The sequence below is a fragment of the Macaca mulatta genome, chromosome X (genome assembly GCF_049350105.2).
Source record: "Macaca mulatta isolate MMU2019108-1 chromosome X, T2T-MMU8v2.0, whole genome shotgun sequence".
In the NCBI taxonomy this organism is placed as follows: Eukaryota; Metazoa; Chordata; class Mammalia; order Primates; family Cercopithecidae; genus Macaca; species Macaca mulatta.
The window spans coordinates 40,989,321-41,009,820 of record NC_133426.1 but is presented as its reverse complement, the minus strand read 5'-3'; the positions used below and the strand labels follow the sequence as shown (position 1 = coordinate 41,009,820).

General features: G+C 40.6%; 1 protein-coding gene across 8 annotated transcripts in view; it reads right to left on the bottom strand.

Moving 5' to 3' along the window:
• Positions 1-20,500, bottom strand: part of USP9X (ubiquitin specific peptidase 9 X-linked) — a 152,936-nt gene that overhangs the window by 110,461 nt on the left and 21,975 nt on the right. For all 8 annotated transcript variants that reach the window (XM_015127219.3, XM_077988006.1, XM_077988005.1 and 5 more), the window contains exon 2: positions 5,333-5,586. In XM_015127219.3, coding sequence (XP_014982705.1) covers positions 5,333-5,428 — 96 coding nt within the window. In that variant the 5' untranslated portion in view covers positions 5,429-5,586. The remainder of the gene's footprint in view (positions 1-5,332; positions 5,587-20,500) is intronic.

Genomic DNA, 20,500 nt, shown 5'->3' with positions numbered 1-20,500 from the left:
CTGAATATGTACAAACTTTTTTGCTTGTCATGATTCCCCAAACAATACAGCATGATAACGATTTATACAGCATCTACACTATATTAGGCATCATAAGTAATCTAGAGATTATGTGAAGTATATACAGAAAGATGTACATGAGTCATATTCAAATACTAAACCATTTTATATCAGGGACTTGAGCATACACCAATTTTGCTATCTAAGTGGTAAGAGGTCCTGGAACCAATCTTCCATGAATACTAAGGGACACCTGTATTGTAAATTTTTACAAAAGATAAAATAATTGAAAGTTTATGATGTTTCAGGCCATCTCTGTACTACTGTGCTTTAAAATAATTTCATTTAATCCTCAACAACCTAATGAAGTATGCTACTGCCATTTAATAGATGAAAAAAACTCAGACAATAAGTAGCCCAAGATCACACAACTCAAATTCTACACTCAGGATTTGAATCAAAGTCTAAATAGTTTGCGTTCTTAATCATAATGTGTACTGCCTCTCTGCTTACATTTCCCATTATGTGAGCCATGACAGAAATTATTCTACAAATATGATACATCTCATTTTACACATTATAATTTATAACTTCTACTTTTTTTTATTTGAAGGGGGGAAAACGTAATTATTCCATAATTTCCCTACACCCAAACTATTACTCAAACAACAATTATTTAGAAGTTCATGATTATGGTTCTTAAATAAGTAACATCACTTTCAACTAATGTGGCTATTTTTGACTTCTTTTATTCCTTATTTTTAGCATGTCTTTCTCTCCCCCCCGCTTTAGCAGTGCATAATATTTTCACAACTAAGTGAATGAACTTTTATGACCTTCACTCTTAATTCAGAAAGCAAGTGGTATCTTCCCTTTCAAAATGAAACTAACCTAAATTTTAAACTGATTTTTACTCATGTGTTCTTGAATTTTCTATTCACTGTAGGCTGATGGCCCTTTAAGAGAAAGGGGCCCCTCGCCCTAACACTCAAGCACCTATTGAACAGTTGTAAAATAAAGAGTTGCATAAGTAAGCACTTGCACGAAGACAGATGAGTTTACCAGCATTAATATGTTTTACTTACAAAGTTTATACATGAACTCATATGGTCAATTAGTAACTAAATGGTGAACTTCTACTTAAGATGGAGAACACTGTGCAGGTGTCCACAGGGCTGGTCTCAAGGCAAAGGAAACTACAGCACAGAAGTCAAGTGTTACAAGTCCAACAAAAATGTCTGATGTGAAGTATGTAACTTTGGAAGCCTGCTTTATTATTTTTTAACTCCTTTCCCCCTGACATAGTTTATACATGCTTATAGAAAATAGAAAATATAAAAAATAAAATTTAAAACACCTGTAATTCCACACCTATAAACACCACCGATATTTATTTCCTTGTAATCTTTAAGAGTAAATAAAAACTGTCCATATATATGTTCAATAAAACTGGAATTATACTTAAGTCTGTGTCCTTTTCCATTCAATGTATCTAGGTATTCAATATTTTTGATCATTAGAAATCTTAAAAAAAATTAATGGCCAGATAATATTGCATGAATTAAACAAAATTAAGGAGACATTTAGTATTTGGTATTTTTTACTGCTAACAAACATAAACATAGCTGTAATGAATGTTCTCATATATAAACCTTTGTGTTGAACTTCAACTTTTCCTTAGGATAGGATCCTGGATATACAATTACTAGAACAGTATAAACAATTTCTTTGAAGGCCACTGACATATACTGCCAAATTTCATTCCAGAAAATCTGCACCCTCCCAGCAACCGCATCCAAAAGTGTTCATCCCACAGTGCCTCTGCCAAGGCTGTTTCATTTCTCGAGTTTTACTACATACTAAAGCCTAAAATTCTCTAAGAGAATTTTTTTTAAGGCATGCTTAAAAAAATTTAAGTGAAAAATCTGATTTTAGAAATTCCCTTTATGCCAGCACATAAAAAGCATATCCAAAAAGTGAGCCCTAAATTGAACAGTGATTAACACTTTGGTTGCTGCTTCTTGGTACAACCGTGTCAGATCTTGTAAAATAAAATCCTAACATTAATAAGTAGAGAAAAACAAAATGTTAGGGTGAGGGATAATGTAATTTGTTTCATTCCTTTGTTATTTTAAATTACCAGTCATCTTAAAAAATGTAAAGTTTTTAGAAGAAAAGGAACACAATGTAGACATAGAATATTAGGGTGAATATCACAAACCCAAGAGCTCTAAAAATCATCAAGCACACCTTAAAATAAGAGTAAGGTTAAATAAATGGTTTGATTTTTGTCTAAAGCCATGCAAATCAGAAACATTGCAAAAGAGGTTAGAATTTCATGGACAATGCAGGTATAAAATGGAAAAGAAAGAGGAACTCTTAACTACTAGCTTCTGGTTTAAAATTAGAAATCTGGCCGGGCGCGGTGGCTCAAGCCTGTAATCCCAGCACTTTGGGAGGCCAAGGCGGGCGGATCACGAGGTCAGGAGATCGAGACCATCCTGGCTAACATGGTGAAACCCCGTCTCTACTAAAAATACAAAAAGAAATTAGCCGGGCGTGGTGGCGGGCGCCTGTAGTCCCAGCTACTCCGGAGGCTGAGGCAGGAGAATGGCGTGAACCCGGGAGGCGGAGCTTGCAGTGAGCCGAGATCGCGCCACTGCACTCCAGTCTGGGCGACAGAGCGAGACTCCGTCTCAAAAAAAAAAAAAAAAAAAAAAAAATCTTTGGCATCCAACTCAAACCTCTGACTACGCTTTTAAAAACCTGAATACTGGCTAACAAATGTATGATACAGGAAGGACTTAACTCTGTCCAAGACCTGTGACCATACACTTTAATATTTTATGTCTCGAAAATGGGAACTAGAGAGGAAAAGGAATAAAACTGACACACTTATTTGGGGGAGAAAAAAACCCCAACTTGTTCACTTCTCTAAAATGGCAGAGGAAGAGGAAAAAGGAGAGACAGAAGCTCTTTTCTATACTACTTATAATAGAATATCTAACCTGTAATAGCTGGACAATAAGAACTTATCCCCAAATAATAGTAAAAAAAACTTAAAAATAACACTTTTGCCTAAAAACTTACCCGACTCTACACAAACATGTAAAAATTGGAAGCAGCATGTTTGTGATAATTTACACACACCTCAACTAACTTACCTCTAAGCACTGTTTGAGCTGCATATCACAAGTGTTAATGTTTTGTCATTCAGTTTAATACTTCCCAATATAAAACTGTATATATTAGAAAAGACAACTGAAATCAATCATCTTAATTTCCATTTCAAGAAATGAGAAAAAGAACAGCAAACCAAATCCAAACTAAAAGGAACAGAGACGCGCACGCGTGCGAGAAAGAGAGTGTGTGTGTGTGCGTCTGTGTGTGTGTGTGTGTGTGTGTGTGTGTGTGTGTGTGTTGGCGGGAGGGGGTGGGGGGAGGGAGTAAAGACAAGAGAGTTGGTTTTTTAGAAGGTTTAATGACATTAGTAGTGGTATCAGAAATAAGGAGGCATTACCATAGGCCCCAAGACACAAAAAAGATAATAAGGGTCATTAACAACTTTACCTCAAATTTGAAAATCTAGATGAAATAAACCAATTCCTTGAAAAACACAATTTACCAGAAGACGCTAAAAATTTTAAAATTCCTCCACTTAAAAAAAAATGGATCGGCCAGGCGCAGGTGGCTCATGCCTGTAATCCCAGCATTTTGGGAGGCCAAGGCAGGCGGATCACGAGGTAAGGAGCTCGAGACCAGCCTGACCAACATGGTGAAACCCTGTCTCTACTAGAAATACAAAAATTAGCCAGGTGTGGTGGGACACGCCTGTAATCCCAGCTACTCAGGAGGCTGAGGCAGAAGAATCGCTTGAACCAGGGAGGCGGAGGTAGCAGTGAGCCAAGATCACACCACTGCACTCCAGCCTGGGCAACAGAACAAGACTCCATCTCCAAATAAAAAAAAGGATCTTCAATTAAAACTTTTCCATAAATAAAACCCCAGGCCAGATGGGTCCACCAGTAAAATCTTCCAAACAATTAATGAAACAAATAATAAACTTCGCATAAATTCATCCAGAGAACAGAAAGAGACACGCCCTATGAGTTTTGAGGTCAGCATAAAACCTTAATACCAAAATCTATGTTTAGCATTACTTCAATTGATCCTTTTAACAACCCATGAAGTAGTTACACTATTATTACCCTCACTGTACAGATAGACAAACTTGAGGCTTAGAGGTTATATAATTTACCCAGAGTCATAACGCAAATATGGTACAAAGCTGAAATTTGAATGCTAGACAACATGACTTGGGTCCGTGTTCTTTTTATAATCTTATCGTAAATTGACAATTTACAATTGTATGTATTTATGGGGTAGAAAGTGGTGTCATGATTTATGATGGGTCCATGCTAATCATAGGCTACACTGAACGATTTAATGCTTTCCCTCTTAGAATTGACACATGGCTTAATTTTAATGACTGACAGTTAAGCCGCCAGAAAAAGATGGACTACATAGTCAAGGATTACCATCTACACCACTTGAGCTTTCTTGTTACTATGCAAGACCTATGTTCATTTTTCTTTTTTTTTGGAGATGGAGTCTCACTCTGTCGCCCACGCTGGAATGCAGTGGCGTCATCTTGGCTCACTGCAACCTCTGCCTCCTGGGTTCAAGGGATTCTTCTGCCTCAGCCTCCTGAGCAGCTGGGACTACAGACGCGTACCACTACACCCAGCTAATTTTTGTATTTTTTAGTAGAGATGGGGTTTCACCATATTGGTCAGGCTGGTCTCGAACTCCTGACCTCGTGATCCACCTGCCTCGGCCTCCCAAAGTGCTGGGATTACAGGTGTGAGCCACCGCGCCCGACCTGTTCACTTTTGTTAATCAAAACTTAAAATAACAGTTGCTTCACAAAGTATTTAGAACATGTTCCATCATTTAGTACCCCAACAGTAGACCTACCAAGGTAGGTTTTGGTTTTTCGTTTTTTTTTTTTTTTTTTTTTTTTTGCGACAGAGACTAGCTCTGTCACCCAGGCTGGAGTACAGTGGCGCTATCTCAGCTCACTGTAACCTCAGCCTCCCAGGTTAAAGCGATTCTCTTGTCTCAGCCTCCCAAGTAGCTGGGATTACAGGCGCACGCTACCACGCCCAGCTAATTTTTGTAGGGTTTCACCCTGTTGGCCAGGCTGGTCTCAAACTCCTGACCTCAAGTGATCCGCCTGCCCTGACCTCCCAAAGTGCTGGGATTACAGATGTGAACCACTGAGCCCAGCCCCACTCCACTGTAGCTTTAACTAGTATCTTCAACATCCTACCTGATTTTGTTGGAGGGGGGGCTGAGACTGTCCATCAGGAGCCTGGCCCTGGTTGTCATTCCCTCCGACCGGAGAGCCACGAGTCGTGGCTGTCATACTCGACACAGGGCAGATCTTTGCAATTTTGTCTGCTTATGTAGTTGTCTTGAGAAAAGAAATTATAGTCCACTTATAGAAGATGAAGTACCAGCATTTGTCAGTCTTAAAAAGGTCCAATTCAAGAATAAACCATCTTGCAGAGACCATTGCATAACCTACAAATAGAAAGGGGAAAAAGTAATTGGTTTTAGACATAAAAAACATGAATTATGGAACTGTTCAAATTTAGTATCACCAGTTAATCTAGTCAGGAAAAAGGGGCTATAGAAACAAGAAGAGAAAGTAAAATGCTGAAGTTTCATTAATACTACATTTAACTTAAAACTGATAACGTTACACCGGCCATTATACCAAGAAAACAAATATAGCCTCCTGGAAATGACTCCAAAGGCAATATATCAAACTACTTAACTGTCATTTTAATTAAATTAAGAAAGGGCAAAAACTATCTGTTTTCAATTTGCTGATGCATTCATTATACTGCAAGAATAATAAGGACAGTAGGTATGAGGGTGGGGTCCCTGGCGAGGGCTCAAGCCTGGACCTGCAGCCCTAAATGAGAACAGGCATTCCTGTTTTCACGCCCAAGTGTTCCCTTTTGGCCTGCCACACACCCCCATCCTGTGCCCATATAAACCCCAAGCCCCAGGCTCCAAAAGCAGAAGAGTGGCAGAGAAGCGTAGCACAGCAGAGAAGAAGAGAAGTGAGGAAATGTCTAAAGGTGGAGAGGAGGTTGAAGCTGGGGGCAGTTGGAGACTGGCTGAGAGATAGCCCAACTCCAGGAGAAGATCATCTTCCCACTCCATCCCCTCTCACCAGCTCCCCATCCCACTGACAGCCACTTCCATCACTCACTCAATAAAATCTCCACATTCACCATCCTTCAAGTCCCTGTGACCTGATTCTTCCCGGACACAGGAAAAGAACTCGGGATGCCCTGCATGCGGGAACCCAAAAAGGATGTCACACTGACTCTTTTCTGAGCTGTTTAACACTTATGCTGGGACAACGGGGCTAAAAGAGCATTGTAACACTCCTAGACACTGCTGTGGGGCCGGAGCTCAAAAGTGCTCGCCCTGGCTCCTGTACCTGCTCACCTGTGAGCTCCCCTTCCCATAAGAGGAATAAACAAGCCACACCCCTGTCACAGGTCCCGCCCTGTGAGGGGGTCAGGGAAGTCTCCTGTTTCAATAACGTGTACTAAGACAAAGTATAAAGTAATTTTTTAAAACATTTTAAGGAAGGCTGCACAACTAACATTTATCATTGATACTAGGGCATTATAAATGGTTTTTTAAACAAGCTTCCAAGTGCTTTTAACATAAACTTTAACACTTTGGAGAGAAACATCAGGGGTGCACGCATACAGAATAAGACCACGTAGAGATGCAGCAAAAAGGTGGCCACCTGCAAGCCACAGAGAAGAAACCAAACCTACCAACACATTGATACTGGGCTTCTGGCCTTTAGAATTGAGAGAACAAATTTCTGTTAAGCTCCCCACCCTCTTCAACCCCTACAAACAAAAAACCCTGAAAACCCCAAAAACCTCTGACAAAATTTTCTTTAAGAGGGTTCAAACTACATAACACTCCAATACAACTTAATTTGTCAGATGATCTCAGCTCTCTACTTTGGCAAGGTTTTGACTCCAGCCACTCCTAGAGCCAGGGTTAGAAGGCCACAACTGTTTAAGAACAGGGAACTCTTCTTTACAACCTGACCAGCAAACGAGTATAGAAGAATGCTACCAAATCCTCAATTCTATATTCATTGTATCAGTAGCCCTCCTTCAGCTGCACAATAAAATCACCTGAAGTGATTTTATTTAAAACACTGATGCCCAGGTTCCTCTCCAGATGGAATAAATTCCGGTATCTGGGAGTGAGGCCTAGGCATCAGTACTTTGCAAAAAATCTTCCCCAGTGAATGACTCCAACATGCCACCAGATAGAGAAACTTAACTGATTGGTTCTAACTCACTGGCTCTCAAGAGATTAAGAGAGACTTCCCACAAGCATTGCAAAGTTTCATTTTTAAGTTTTCTGATCATGACCTGGCTGAAGACATTCAAGACCAAACAAACACCATGGTATATAAAACATACCTGGGGCTTGCTTCTGTAATATTAATACCCAAGTATTTTTCACCAGACACAGGTTACTAAGCCACTGCAGGAAGTTTCCAAGTGCTTTGCCACAACTCACTTGATTCTCATACCCAGTCTATGCAGCACAGAAATTGAGTAGTATCTCCATTTTACAGAGTCAAAAATAAGAGACAGCAGGGGCTTGCCCAAGTTATGCAGAACAGACTCTAATTCAGATCTGACTCTAAGACTTCTTCCTCTTCAAGTTCTCTTTCATTGTCAAAAAAAAGTTGATGTACATTTTAACCCCCGCCTCCACCCCACATACACACAAATTATAGGTAGATTAATGAGGAAAATGTAAACTATAGAAAGTGCTAGAGGAATATGTTTAAAATCAGGAGCAGTGGCTCACGCCTGTTATTCTAGCACTTTGGGAGGCCAAGGCAGGCAACTTGAAGTCAGGAGTTCAAAACCAGCCTGGCCAACATGGTGAAACCCCATCTCTACTAAAAATACCAAAAAAAAAAATTAGCCACTCATGGTGGCTCACCCCTGTAGTCCCAGCTACTGAGGAGGCTGAGTCAGGAGAATTACTTGAACCCAGGAGGTGAAGGTAGCAGTGAGCTGAGATGGGGCCACTGCACCCTAGCCTGGGCAATGCAGCGAGACCCTGCCTCAAACAAACAAAAAAAACTTGACTAAAGCACACACAAAAACTGATTTTTAAGATATGTCCTCCTGTAGGCAAAATTCGGAGGCTTCAGGAAGGAGTCAGATAGATTTTTCTCTGAAAAATTAGAGAGCAAACAGAGTAGAAGAAAATATCTGTAACTATATATGTCCAACAAATTACAAAATAAAGACACCTCAGTAGAAAAACAGGCAAAGGGTATGCAGACTTCTCAGAAAAAGAAATAGAAATGACTAATAAATACATGAAATAAGACGTAATTTTAAAATAGAGCTTTTCACACGTTAGGCACTGTTTGTAGCACTGTAATCCTTACAAATGTATATAGTAGGAACTAGTATCATCCCTCTTCACAGGTAAGGAAAGGGAGGCACAGAGAGCAAAAGTAAATTACCTGATCAGTAAGTACTAAGTGGCAAAATGGGATTCAAACCCAGGGAGTCCATAGCTCTTAAATGCTACACTAGCCTGCCTCTCAACCTCATTAGTAATTGTGAAAATGCAAATTACAAAACCAAGATTTGTTCCACTGATCAAACTGGCAAAGCAAAACAAAGCTTTAAGACTGATACTATCAAGTACTGGTGAGTCTAAGACATAGAAGCTCTTTAAACACAAAGTGGAAAACAAAAATGAAAAGGTCTGCTTTAAGCAGTCCCTCTTTCGCTTTTGTTATCCATTTTATACACCCTAAATTACAAAGAGTGTTACGTGAAGCAGACAATTTTAAAAACCTTGAGAAATTTGCCTATCATTTTCCTTAGTCACTTTGGGTCTGCTGACAAATTATGTGAATGATTATTTTCTTTTTGGAGACGGAGTCTCGCTCTGTCACCCAGGCTGCAGTACAGTGGCGCAATCTTGGCTCACTGCAACCTCCGCCTCCCGGGTTCAAGCAATTCTCCTGCCTCAGCCTCCCAAGTAGGTGGGACTACAGGCTCGTGCCGCCACACCAGGCTAATATGTGAATGATTATATTCTTGGCACTCAAAATACTAGATAACCAATTCAACTTTATTCTTGTCTACCTCAAATCTGCTCCAGTTTCTTCTTCTTCTTGTCCCTCAGCCTGGTGTCATGATCCCATTGTATACCCTCTCCAAGGGATGATGCTCCAATCATCATCATCCCCAATCAATCTTTTGCCAGCCTGTGCTTGAATCTTCCCTACTGAAAATCACCAGTGTCTGCCCTTCCCTTTTCCCACAAGTCATAACACTGTCTCCATCTCCCCTTTTCTTTCTTTTTAAATAAATGTGATGGAGACAGAGTAGCTAAGTTGTAAATTTTGGGTTTTTGGTGGTGGTTGTTTTAAGACCCAGGCTAGTCACGAGATCCTGGGCTCAAGCAATTCTCCCTCCTGGCCTCCCAAAGTGCTGAGATTACAGTTCTGAGCCACCATGCCCCGCCCATCTCGCCTTTCACTTTGTCCATTCTCACCTGGCTCCACCCAAAGCTACTAAAACTAAAACTGCTTTAAGCCAGAAGGTCTTAACTGAGATGTAGGGATGGGCTTGAAGATTAATTCCCCTAAAAATTACATACAAAGCTTTTGAGTACGTGCATTAGGGGAAGCACGAGAAGAAGGCCCGACGTTCTACTTACTGACAAATCAAGTAATTGCTTCTCAATATTCATCCTGTTTGCCCTCTTCTCATCATTAGACACAGTTCTCATCATTAGACACTGACCTCCTCTCCCTTCTTGAAACTCTGAGCTTCCTTGGCTTATATAATCCTGGACTCCAGGTTTCCCGTCCACTTCTCTTCAAAGGAAAGGGGTAGACTGGCAGTTCTTACAGTTCTAACACTGAAACTGAGGTGAAAACCACTAGAGAGTTGGCTCTACACGTCTAGAATTCAGGCAAAACTTGGGAATCTTGAACACAGATCCAATTAATCACAAAAGGGTAGGAAGAGATGGATTCATCAGCACCACCTGGGAGTCTGGTTTTTTTCCCGAAAATAAATACAACCTCCACTCCCTACCATCTCCTCCTCAGAGTGACGAGGTAAGCGACTATATATTCCCAAGTGTGGGGCAAGTGGGGGGCCGGGGAGATCACCTTGTCTACTAAGCCAATACTATGTCTCTTTTAAAAGTATTTCCAGGAAGTAATCCAAGGACAAACAAAATGTGGTACATACATTCAGTGGATTATTCAGTATTTTTTAAAAAGAAAGGAAATTCTGACAAGTGCTACGATATGGGTGAACCTTGAGGACATCATGGTAAGTGAAGTAAGTCATTCACAAAAGAACAATATTGCATAATTCCACAAACATGGGTACCCGGATTAGTCACACTCGTACAGAAAGTAGAATGATGGTTGCCAGGGGCTGGGGGGATAGGGAGTTATTGCTTAAGGGGTACAGCGTTTCAGTTTGGAAAGAAGAGAAGTTCTGGAAATGGATGATGGTAAGCATCCCACAATGTGAATGTACTTAATGCCACTGAACTGCAAACTTAAAAATGGTTAAAATCAGCCGAGCACAGTGGTTCACGCCTGTAATCCCAGCACTTTGGGAGGCTGAGGCAGGTGGATCACTTGAGGTCAAGAGTTCAAGAATAGCTTGACCAACATGGTGAAACTCGTCTCTACTAAAAATATAAAAATTAGCCGGGCGTGGTGGCTCATGCCTGTAATTCCAGCACTTTGGGAGGCCGAGGTGGGCGGATCACAAGGTCAGGAGATCGAGACCATCCTGGCTAACACGGTGAAACCCCATCTCTACTAAAAATACAAAAAAATTAGCCAGGCGCGGTGGCAGGCAGTGGCAGGCGCCTGTAGTCCCAGCTACTCGGGAGGCTGAGGCAGGAGAATAGCGTGAACCCAGAAGGCGGAGCTTGCAGTGAGCCGAGATGGCACCACTGTACTCCAGCCTGGGGGACAAAGCGAAACTCCATCTCAAAAAAAAAAAAAGGTTAAAATGATAAATTGTATGTATGTTTTCCCACAGTAAAATTGTATATATAGAGTACTCACTGTTCCCTTACCTTGCAGTTCTTTAGCATTTGGAGATCATTTGAGCTAAAATAGCTCAAAATTATATTCTCATATTTTTATGCACAATATCCTTCCATCTATATGAATTCAGTAACCATCTATAGACAAATCAGAAATATCTGACAAAAGTCATGGTATAAATTATTCTAGACCAAAGTATTATGTGGATAACTAAGGGACTATCCCTTTAAACAAAATAAGATAAATGGGAAAAGTGGCAGTGTGAAGCTCCTCTCTCAAAATACCTTTCTCTAAGACCACAGAACTAAATCATCTTCTGCTTATGACAGGACACTCAATCAGCAAAGCCTCAAGTTGCTTGCTATCCCTATCTCTTATATAGTCTCACCTTTCTAGCTCTTGGTTTCTGTTTCTTCTACCCGACAAGCTGTCCTCATTTCTATATTTCCGGTATTGCTGAGCAGGTATGTCAGGTCTCAGCATAGCATACTCCGCTGCATCTCTCTACTACCACATAAGAATTTGATCCCTTTCCCTCAGCACACTAGGATGCAAGATAAAGAGCAAGAAATAGGCATGGAGCAATTAAATTTTCATTTCCCTTTCTACAATGTACTGTGCAGAGTTCCTAAATATTTGAGGAATGAATCTGAAAATATTGCTTTCAGATATAACTTGGAAAGGTTTGAGTGGAGTAAAAACTTATCACAGATACAATTAAGTTATCCAAGAATAACACCACTACTTTTCTTAATAAATCCTATTCAATACTCAAGTGGTGGAAACAGCTGGGAATCACACAGCTTTGCTTGATTTCAAGCAGCAGTCTCACAACTCTAAAAGAGCCTGTTTTTTATGTCACGGAGATTTAGGCATACCTAGCAGGGCTAGAACAAGCTCTCTACCAAGTCAAAGCAGCAGTATCCTACACACAACCGAACAACTTAGTAATTATTCAAATCATTCAATATTTGACACAGTAGCAATCACTTTCTATAGGCATGCTCAAATACAATGAATCACAGTGTGAAAATTTACCATATGAAGTTTTACGCTTTATTTCATAAAAACAAATTATACAAACAGAATGCATCTTGAATTTTCTGCAATGGGAAATACAACCAAAATGGTGATTTGATTACCTCTAGGAAAAACAGCACTTTTTCATATTCAAACTTAGCATCCTAACATCTTCCATAATGGGAAAAGCATCACCTTTACCTAGATAAAGGCTGGACTGTATTAAGTAATCTAGCACTCCATGAACAGCAAACCATTTACTTTAAACTTTGCAGAACTGAATTTCTCCAGCAGCTTTCACAGAGGGCCTTAATACCAGAGAATTCCTTTCGGGACAAAGAATTGTCCTTTCTTACCCAGTCATTATCCCAACTCTGCTAAAATTTGCCCTATATCCCAGAATCTATCTCCTTTTATACAGCTCACTGAAATCCTCTGATTTGATATATGATCCTAGGATACTTAAGATTTTCTTCTCTGAATTTTTCTTTTTATCCAAAAAAAGATGTTTAAATAAAAACGCAAAGCTCAGTCGTTCAAAAATTGTGTACTGAGCATTACATGGGCCACATATTGTTCTAATCATAGGAGAATATATGGAAGTACACAGTGCATCAAATATCTCTGCTTTTGTAGAACATTACAGACTGAGGACAGAGACAATAAACAAGCAACAGCAATTCCAACTCCCTACCAGATTATTTCCTTTACTGGACATCAAAGCGAGTTGAGTTTCTTAGAAAACAATTTGATAAATCATCCTTAAGCTCATACACGAAAATTATCTTGACTTGTGAATTTTGCCTATTCCGGTTTTACGTACCAATAATCAAAGGGAATTCTCTTTCTTTCAAATTTCTATGTTTAACTGACATCCACCCTTGTTTTTCCATTCTTAAAATATCTGACTCACTAGAGACAAGAGACCTAACTGTACAACACAAGCTATACTTAGGCTTCACCAGTAGAGGGCAGCAGACCTCACTACTTTTTTTTTCTTTTCTTTTCTTTTTTGAGACAGAGTCTTACTCCGTTGCCCAGGCTGGAGTGCAGTGGCACGGTCTCGGCTCACTGCAACCTCTGCCTCCTGGTTTCATCTGATTCTCCTGCCTCAGCCTCCCAAGTAGCTGGGACTACAGGCATGCGCTACAATGCCGGGCTAATTTTTGTATTTTTAGTAGAGATGGGGTGTCACTATGTTGGCCAGGCTGGTCTATAACTCCTGACCTCGTGATCCACCCACCTCGGCCTCCCAAAGTGTTGGGATTACAGGCGTGAGCCACTGCGCCCGGCCCATAAATAACTTTTGATTCTTCAGAAACTTAACTACTAACAGCATACTGCTGACAAGAAGCCTTACTGATCATAAAGAGGCAACTAACACATTTTGTTACATGTATACTGTATTCTTACAATAAAGCAAGCCAGAGAAAAAAGTTAAGAAAATCAGAAGGAGCCCGGGGGTGGTGACTCACACACCTGTAACCCCAGCACTTTGGGAGGCTGAGGTGGGCGGATCACTTGAAGTCAGGAGTTTGAGACCAGCCTGGCCAATATGGTGAAACCCCGTCTCTAATAAAAAATGCAAACAAAAATTAGCCAGGTGTGGTGGTGTGTGCCTGTAATCCCAGTTACTGGGGAGGCTGAGGCAGAGAATCGCTTAAACTCGGGAGATGGAGGTTGTAGCAAGCTGAGATCGCACCACTGCACTCCAGCCCGGGTGACAGAGCGAGGCTCTGTCTCAAAAAAAAAAAAAAAAAAGAAGAAAATCAGAAGAGAGAACATATTTATAGTACTGTACTGTATTTACCAATACAGTAATATTACAACATCTGTTTACAAGATCAATCATCTGAAATGGTGGACAACCACAGCTGCAGACCTCAGACCTCAATCTATGGTACCTATCAAGCAATTCAACTTTTTCTTATAACATCATGACTTTTCTCTGCTTCTTGGGAGCCCATTCGCCAGCACCACTAGTGGCACTTCATGAATCCCGCAATGTTATTTAAGGTTTATGGTATTGCACTAAACATGATGAAAAATACATGAGAATATGAGAGATCATTTTACGATAGACCATTTACTGGAGAGATGAACTGCTCACGCAGAGATTAGCATCACATATTTTCATCCGATACTTACAAGCTCACCGCAGTAGCAAAAGGAGATGGCTATGAAGCTACAGTAGAAAATGTACTACAGTTAATTTTATGCAGTTATGACTTAATCCATCTTTACATTTGTTCACATTTCTCTCAACTGCACATGGCACCACATGTGGTCTATAAAAACGTTTGTGTGCATTAAGTTTTGATAAACTTTATAATAGATTTACGTACATTTCATGGTAGTAAATGAACTAGCATCTACATATATTTTACACGTTCATGACACACCTTTCTTAATTTTTTCAGTATTTCCAAACTATGCAGCTCATCCTCGTGTTTTTTTCAAACTGTCACAAATCTCCAAAATATTTTCTAATATATTTATTGAAAAAAATTTGCAGTGTAAGTGGACCACACAGTTTGAACCCGTGTTGTTCAAGGGTCAACTATATAATGATTTAAAATTATAATGTGAATGTATAAATCAATTGTTTCATGTTTATTACAATCCAGTAAGCAGTATCTTTTCAGCTAAGCTTTCTTTCAAAATGCCCACCATTTTGGAATATGAAAATATTTATTTTTGGCTGGGCGCGGTGGCTCATGCCTGTAATCCCAGCACTTTGGGAGGCCGAGGCAGGCAGATCACAATGTTGGGAGATGGAGACCATCCTGGCTAACACAGTGAAACCCCGTCTCTACTAAAAACACAAAAAATTAGCCAGGCATCGTGGCGGGCACCTGCAGTACCAACTACCAGGGAGGCTGAGGCAGGAGAACAGTGTGAACCCGGGAGGCAGAGCTTGCAGTGAGTCAAGATCGTGCCACTGCACTCCAGCCTGGGTGACAGAGCGAGACTCCGTCTCAAATAAAAACAACAACAAAAACTTATTTTTAAGCCAAGTTTAGATCTTTTTGAATTTTTAAATTGAAGATTTTGTTGCTATGACAGATTCAATATGTTTTTAAAGACAAAATCTTAATGCATTGTTGTCTAGAGAAAAAGTATCCTACACAGCAGTTTTTCTACCACAGCATGAGAAAGGACACTAAAATAAGGTTATCACAGGCTTGACACACTTCTGTGGACACCGAGAAATTGCCAAAACACAAAAACTGTATAAAGCAGAACACAAAACAAAAATAGCAAATATTAATAGTTTATGTGCTGGACTTGAAGGGTTCTTTTGGTGCCTCAAAAGAAAACACATGAAATGTGAGTGAAAATAATTATTAAGGAGATAACTTTGACTCTAATATTTTTAGGTAATCTCATTTGCAAACATTACTGTTTAACTATTTAACTACTTATAATTACTTGTGGCATACACCTCACAATAAACTATATTCAGACACTATGGTCCATAACTACCCTGTGGGCAAGGCGAAACAGGTCTCAGTATTTATGCTAAAGATTTATTTTCTTTTGTGGACTTGCTGGTTCCATTTCATTAAAAGGTTCTCTGTGGCTCCTTTCCCGTTCTATCTTATGTTATTCTTGAAAAGTTTTAAGTACTTATTTGTGTATCAGACACAACAGTAGGTGCTTTATTTGTATAATCTCACTTAATCATAATACCTATCTCACACAGCCATCGGTCCAATTTAACAGACATAAATAGAAGCTAAGAGATTAAGTACACTGAGCTTATATAAGATCACAATATTTCCATTAAGACTCTAAAACCCTTGGCTCTTCCACTATACCATGAAGGTTCTCTATAGAACCTTCTGTTGTTTTCTATAAACTCAAAGGAAAAGAGGAAACAACAGGGAAAAGGGATTGAGCTTTCTCTTGAAAGCACAGTGACTGTCAGGCCTGCATCCATTCTTACAATTGTTTTGTTCGGTATTAAAAATCATCACTATGAGTATTACTGAAATGCGAAACATGTCATGGCACTGCTTAAAAATCTTCAAAGACTAGCCGGGATATATTATAGGCTCACGCCTATAATCCCAGCACTTCGGGAGGCCGAGGGGCAGATCACCTGAGGTCGGGAGTTCGGGACCAGCCTGACCAACATGGAGAAACCCCGTCTCTACTAAAAATACAAAATTAGCCGGGCGTGGTGGCACATGCCTGTAGTCCCAGCTACTCAGGAGGCTGAGGCAGGAGAATTGCTTGAACCCAGGAGGTAGAGGTTGCAGTGAGCCAAGATCGCGCCACTGCACTCCAGCCTGGGCAACAAGAGCGAAACTCCATCTCAAAAAAAAAAAAAAAAAATGTTCGAAGACCAGGATGAAGATCAAAATACTTATCTAATGGTCTACAAGGCCCTCAAACACCCAATTCCAGCCTCATCTTGCAGCTAACCCGACCCAAAGCTTGTCCAAACTCCAGTTCAATTTGCCTTCTTCTTGTTCCTTCACAAGGTGCTCCTTCATGCCACTTCTGAGAGCCTCTGAACAAAGCACTCTGCTTAGTTTTACCCATACTAATTCATCAGCTCCCAACTCTCCTGAGTCAGGATTCATCAAGTACTCATATCCTAGGCTCTATGAGCCAGCTACCCTATTTTCTCATAGCACCTGTGTGAGTTTATGTTCTACTAAAACATAAAAGCTCCTTAAGGGCAGAAGCTATGCAAGCTTTGCTCATCATTGAATCCCAAGGATTCACTGGCAAACAATAGGTGTTTCTCTTAGCCCCTTCTGTAACAAAAGCTCAGAGTGAGTGGCTCAAGTAACACTTAACAGTTCTGGAGGCTGGAGATCAAGGGGCCAAGCATATTTTAGTGTCTGGTGAAGGCCTGAATTCTGGTTCACAGATAGCAATCTTGCTGTATCTTCACAAGGCAGAAAGTGTGCGGGAACTCTCCTTGAGTCTCTTTTACTAACACAGGGGCACTAATCCCATTTGTGAAGGTTCCACTCTCATGACCCAGTCACCTCCCAAACACCTCCTAATACCATCACATGGGGGTTAGGTTTCAACATATGAATTTTTGGGGTGGGGGAGTGGAGACATTCAGTCTACAGCAGAGCTCAAAACTAAAATTGGGGGTGTGGGGAAATACAGTAAAAACAAAGTCAAATCTCTCCCTTCCCATCTCCTTCATTCCTCTTTTATAATGTGTCCAATGTTATCTTTTCCACTCCCACTCAAACCACTCTAGCCTAGACTCCTATTTTAACAGCATCCTGACTAGTGTCCACACTACTACACCAATCGTTCAGTATATTAATGCTAAATTAATCTCAACACTTTCCATCTCTAAAACCTTTAATGGCTTCTCTTCTCGATCTGGTACACATATTCAAGGTCATTCATCATCAGCCTGTAACTTTTTTTTCCAACTTTGTCTCTCATTTCCCAACTTCAATACTAATGCAGCCAGGGTGACATATCTCAAATTTTAAATAACATTTTCCTCATTAATAGTGACAACAGCTAACATTTAAGTATTTATTTTGTCTCAGGCACTATTCTAAGCAAGTTAACCCTTAGAACAACCCTATTATCAGCCCAATTTCATGAGTAAAAAAACTGGGACAGAGAGAATATAGGCCGTCAAAGTGTTAGGAGCCAGGATTCAAACTCAGGCAGTGCAAGTGCCAGTGTCCTACAGTTTTAACTATCAGACCATACATCAATAATGTCAGAAAAGGGTGGGGGGAACTACCATTAATCTCACCATAACCCCACTCCCAAGACAAACTGTTTAGTTTTTGATGCAGAAATATGTTTTACAAAATTGGATTTTTCACTTAATTCACGATTTCCGCATGTTAAGTATTCTTTGTCACTGTTATAGTACATATCAAGGAGCTAAGACACAATTAGCTGTATTCCTCAGGTATATGGAATAATAAAAAATCACGTTATAAAAATTAGCTGGGTGTGGTCGTGCACACCTATAGCCCCAGCTACTCCAGAGGCTGAAACAGGAGGATCACTTGAGCCCAGGAGTTTGAGGCCATCTGGGGCGTGGTTGTGGGGGGTTATTTGAGAATGCTTCTCAAACAGACAGGAGTGGCTGAGAAGTCTGGGGATCTCTCCCTCTGACAGAGATAGAGTGTTAAATGGGGAGGTTCACGTTAAGGAGTCTGAAATACAGTAAGTTATTTTTAATAGTTGAGCCCACAGCTACAAACCTAAACATCCCTAAGTTATTTTAAAATGTGGCCTCTGCTCAAAGGTAAAAGCTTTTCTTTTCCTAGTTCCACCGGCACTGCCATTATCATTTGCACAGACCTTATCATTTTTACCACACATTATGATAAATTATACACAAGGCCAGTCAAGGTAATTATATTAAGCACAGGTTTCCTGCCCTCCCCACCCCCAGTGTGATGCTAGTTCTAGACAGCTTTAAATCCAATCAATAATTCAGGTTAATGCAAATTAACATGTCTAATTAATCTGTTAAATATGTTACTTGAGCTAAATGCTTGTGTTTTATTTCCAACACTATACACACATACACACACACACACACGCCCCCTTACAGACTCCTGATTTTTGTCACTAAATTACTGTGTACATCCATGGCTACTTCCTATGGATAACTTCCTACAAGTCATTGCAACAGAACTACATCCTGCATTCGAAATTCTGGTGGCAGCAGCAATTTATTCTTTTAGAAATGCTCACTAATTGGCCAAACACCCTTATTCAAACCTCCTCCATACTGAGCGTCTGTCAAGTTGTATGTACACAATTAGGGTACTGAAGCTTTTACATACATATAAACTTCAGCATCTTATCCAAAGCATTCTCAAACACAAATTTTTAAGTGGCTGTAGGCAATTTGAGTAATTTTACGTTTAAAAATAACTTTTGGAATGGTGCCATCAGAGGCTCTGTAAATGCTCTCCCAGTGAAACAACCGTAACTGGTGAAAATTATTTTTTTAAAAAACAAAAAACACTAAAAGCCTCTGGAAATTGTCCTAAGGGCATACAGCAAATGAAAAAATAACTTATTTAAGAAAATCTACCATATCTCAATAAGGACAGTCTGTGGCATTTGAGCCAGCTCAGCAGGACAGTAGCTCCACTCCGGAGAATGGCCAAGAACACACCTCCCCTGACCCAGCTCCCAGTTGATGGTATCTCTCCAGGAAGGAAAGACATCCAGCATTTCTCATCACCCCCAACTTTGAGTTGCAGAGGCTCTATTGCAGGCAAGAATGGCTAAGAAGTCTGGGGCTCTTTTCTCCAGCTAGGCACCACTTGTGAGGCAGACGCTCTTAACCCCAGGTGCAGCAGGTCAAGAAAAGCGTGGTCCTAATGGCCCCCACCCTACCTCACTCAGAGTCAAGATTCCATGACAGGCAAAGTCAAGCACCCTGCTCAAGAAGCAGAGGTGTCACTCTGAGAAGTGAGCCACAATCCAACCCAGTTCTGAAGCGGTGGTGTAAAGATTTTGCCCGGGGGGAAAGGCAGGCCTTAAGAACAGAGTTCTGAAGTTGTCTTAAAGTGAACTATTTGAAACGATACGGTAATATGCTGCCTGAGGGTGTGTTGGAAAACAACAGAAAACAGGAGAGATCATGGCAATAAGCAGCTATCAAAAGACCTACTAAAAATGCAAAAAATTGGCCGGGCGCAGTGGCTCACGCCTGTAATCCTAGCACTTTGGGAGGCCACCGCAGGCGGATCACGAGGTCAGGAGTTCAAGACCAGCCTGGCCAACATGGTGAAACCCCATCTCTACTAAAAACACAAAAATTAGCCAGGTATGGTGGCAGGTGCCTGTAATCTCAGCTACTTGGGAGGCTGAACAAGATTCTGTCTCAAAAAAAAAAAAAAAAGAAAAGAAACCATCAACCAAATTTATTTCAAAAATGAATTCAGGGCCGGGTGCAGTGGCTCACACCTGTAATCCCAGCACTTTGGGAGGCTGAGGCAAGTGGATCACCCCTGAGGTCAGGAGTTTGAGACCAGCCTGACCAACATGGCAAAACCCCGTCTCTACTAAAAATACAAAAAAGTAGCTGAGTGTGGCGGCAGGCACCTGTAATCTCAGCTACTTGGGAGGCTGAGGCAGGAGAACTGCTTGAACCCAGGAGGCGGAGGCTGCAGTGAGCCAAGATCGCGCCATTGCACTCCAGCCTGAGTGACAGAGCAAGACTCTGTCTTAAAAAAAAAAAAAAAGAATTCAGAAATCAACTTCCAGTATGACAACCTGAGGAGCATGACAAGACACATCCTCAGTTAAAGAACACTGGTAAATGCA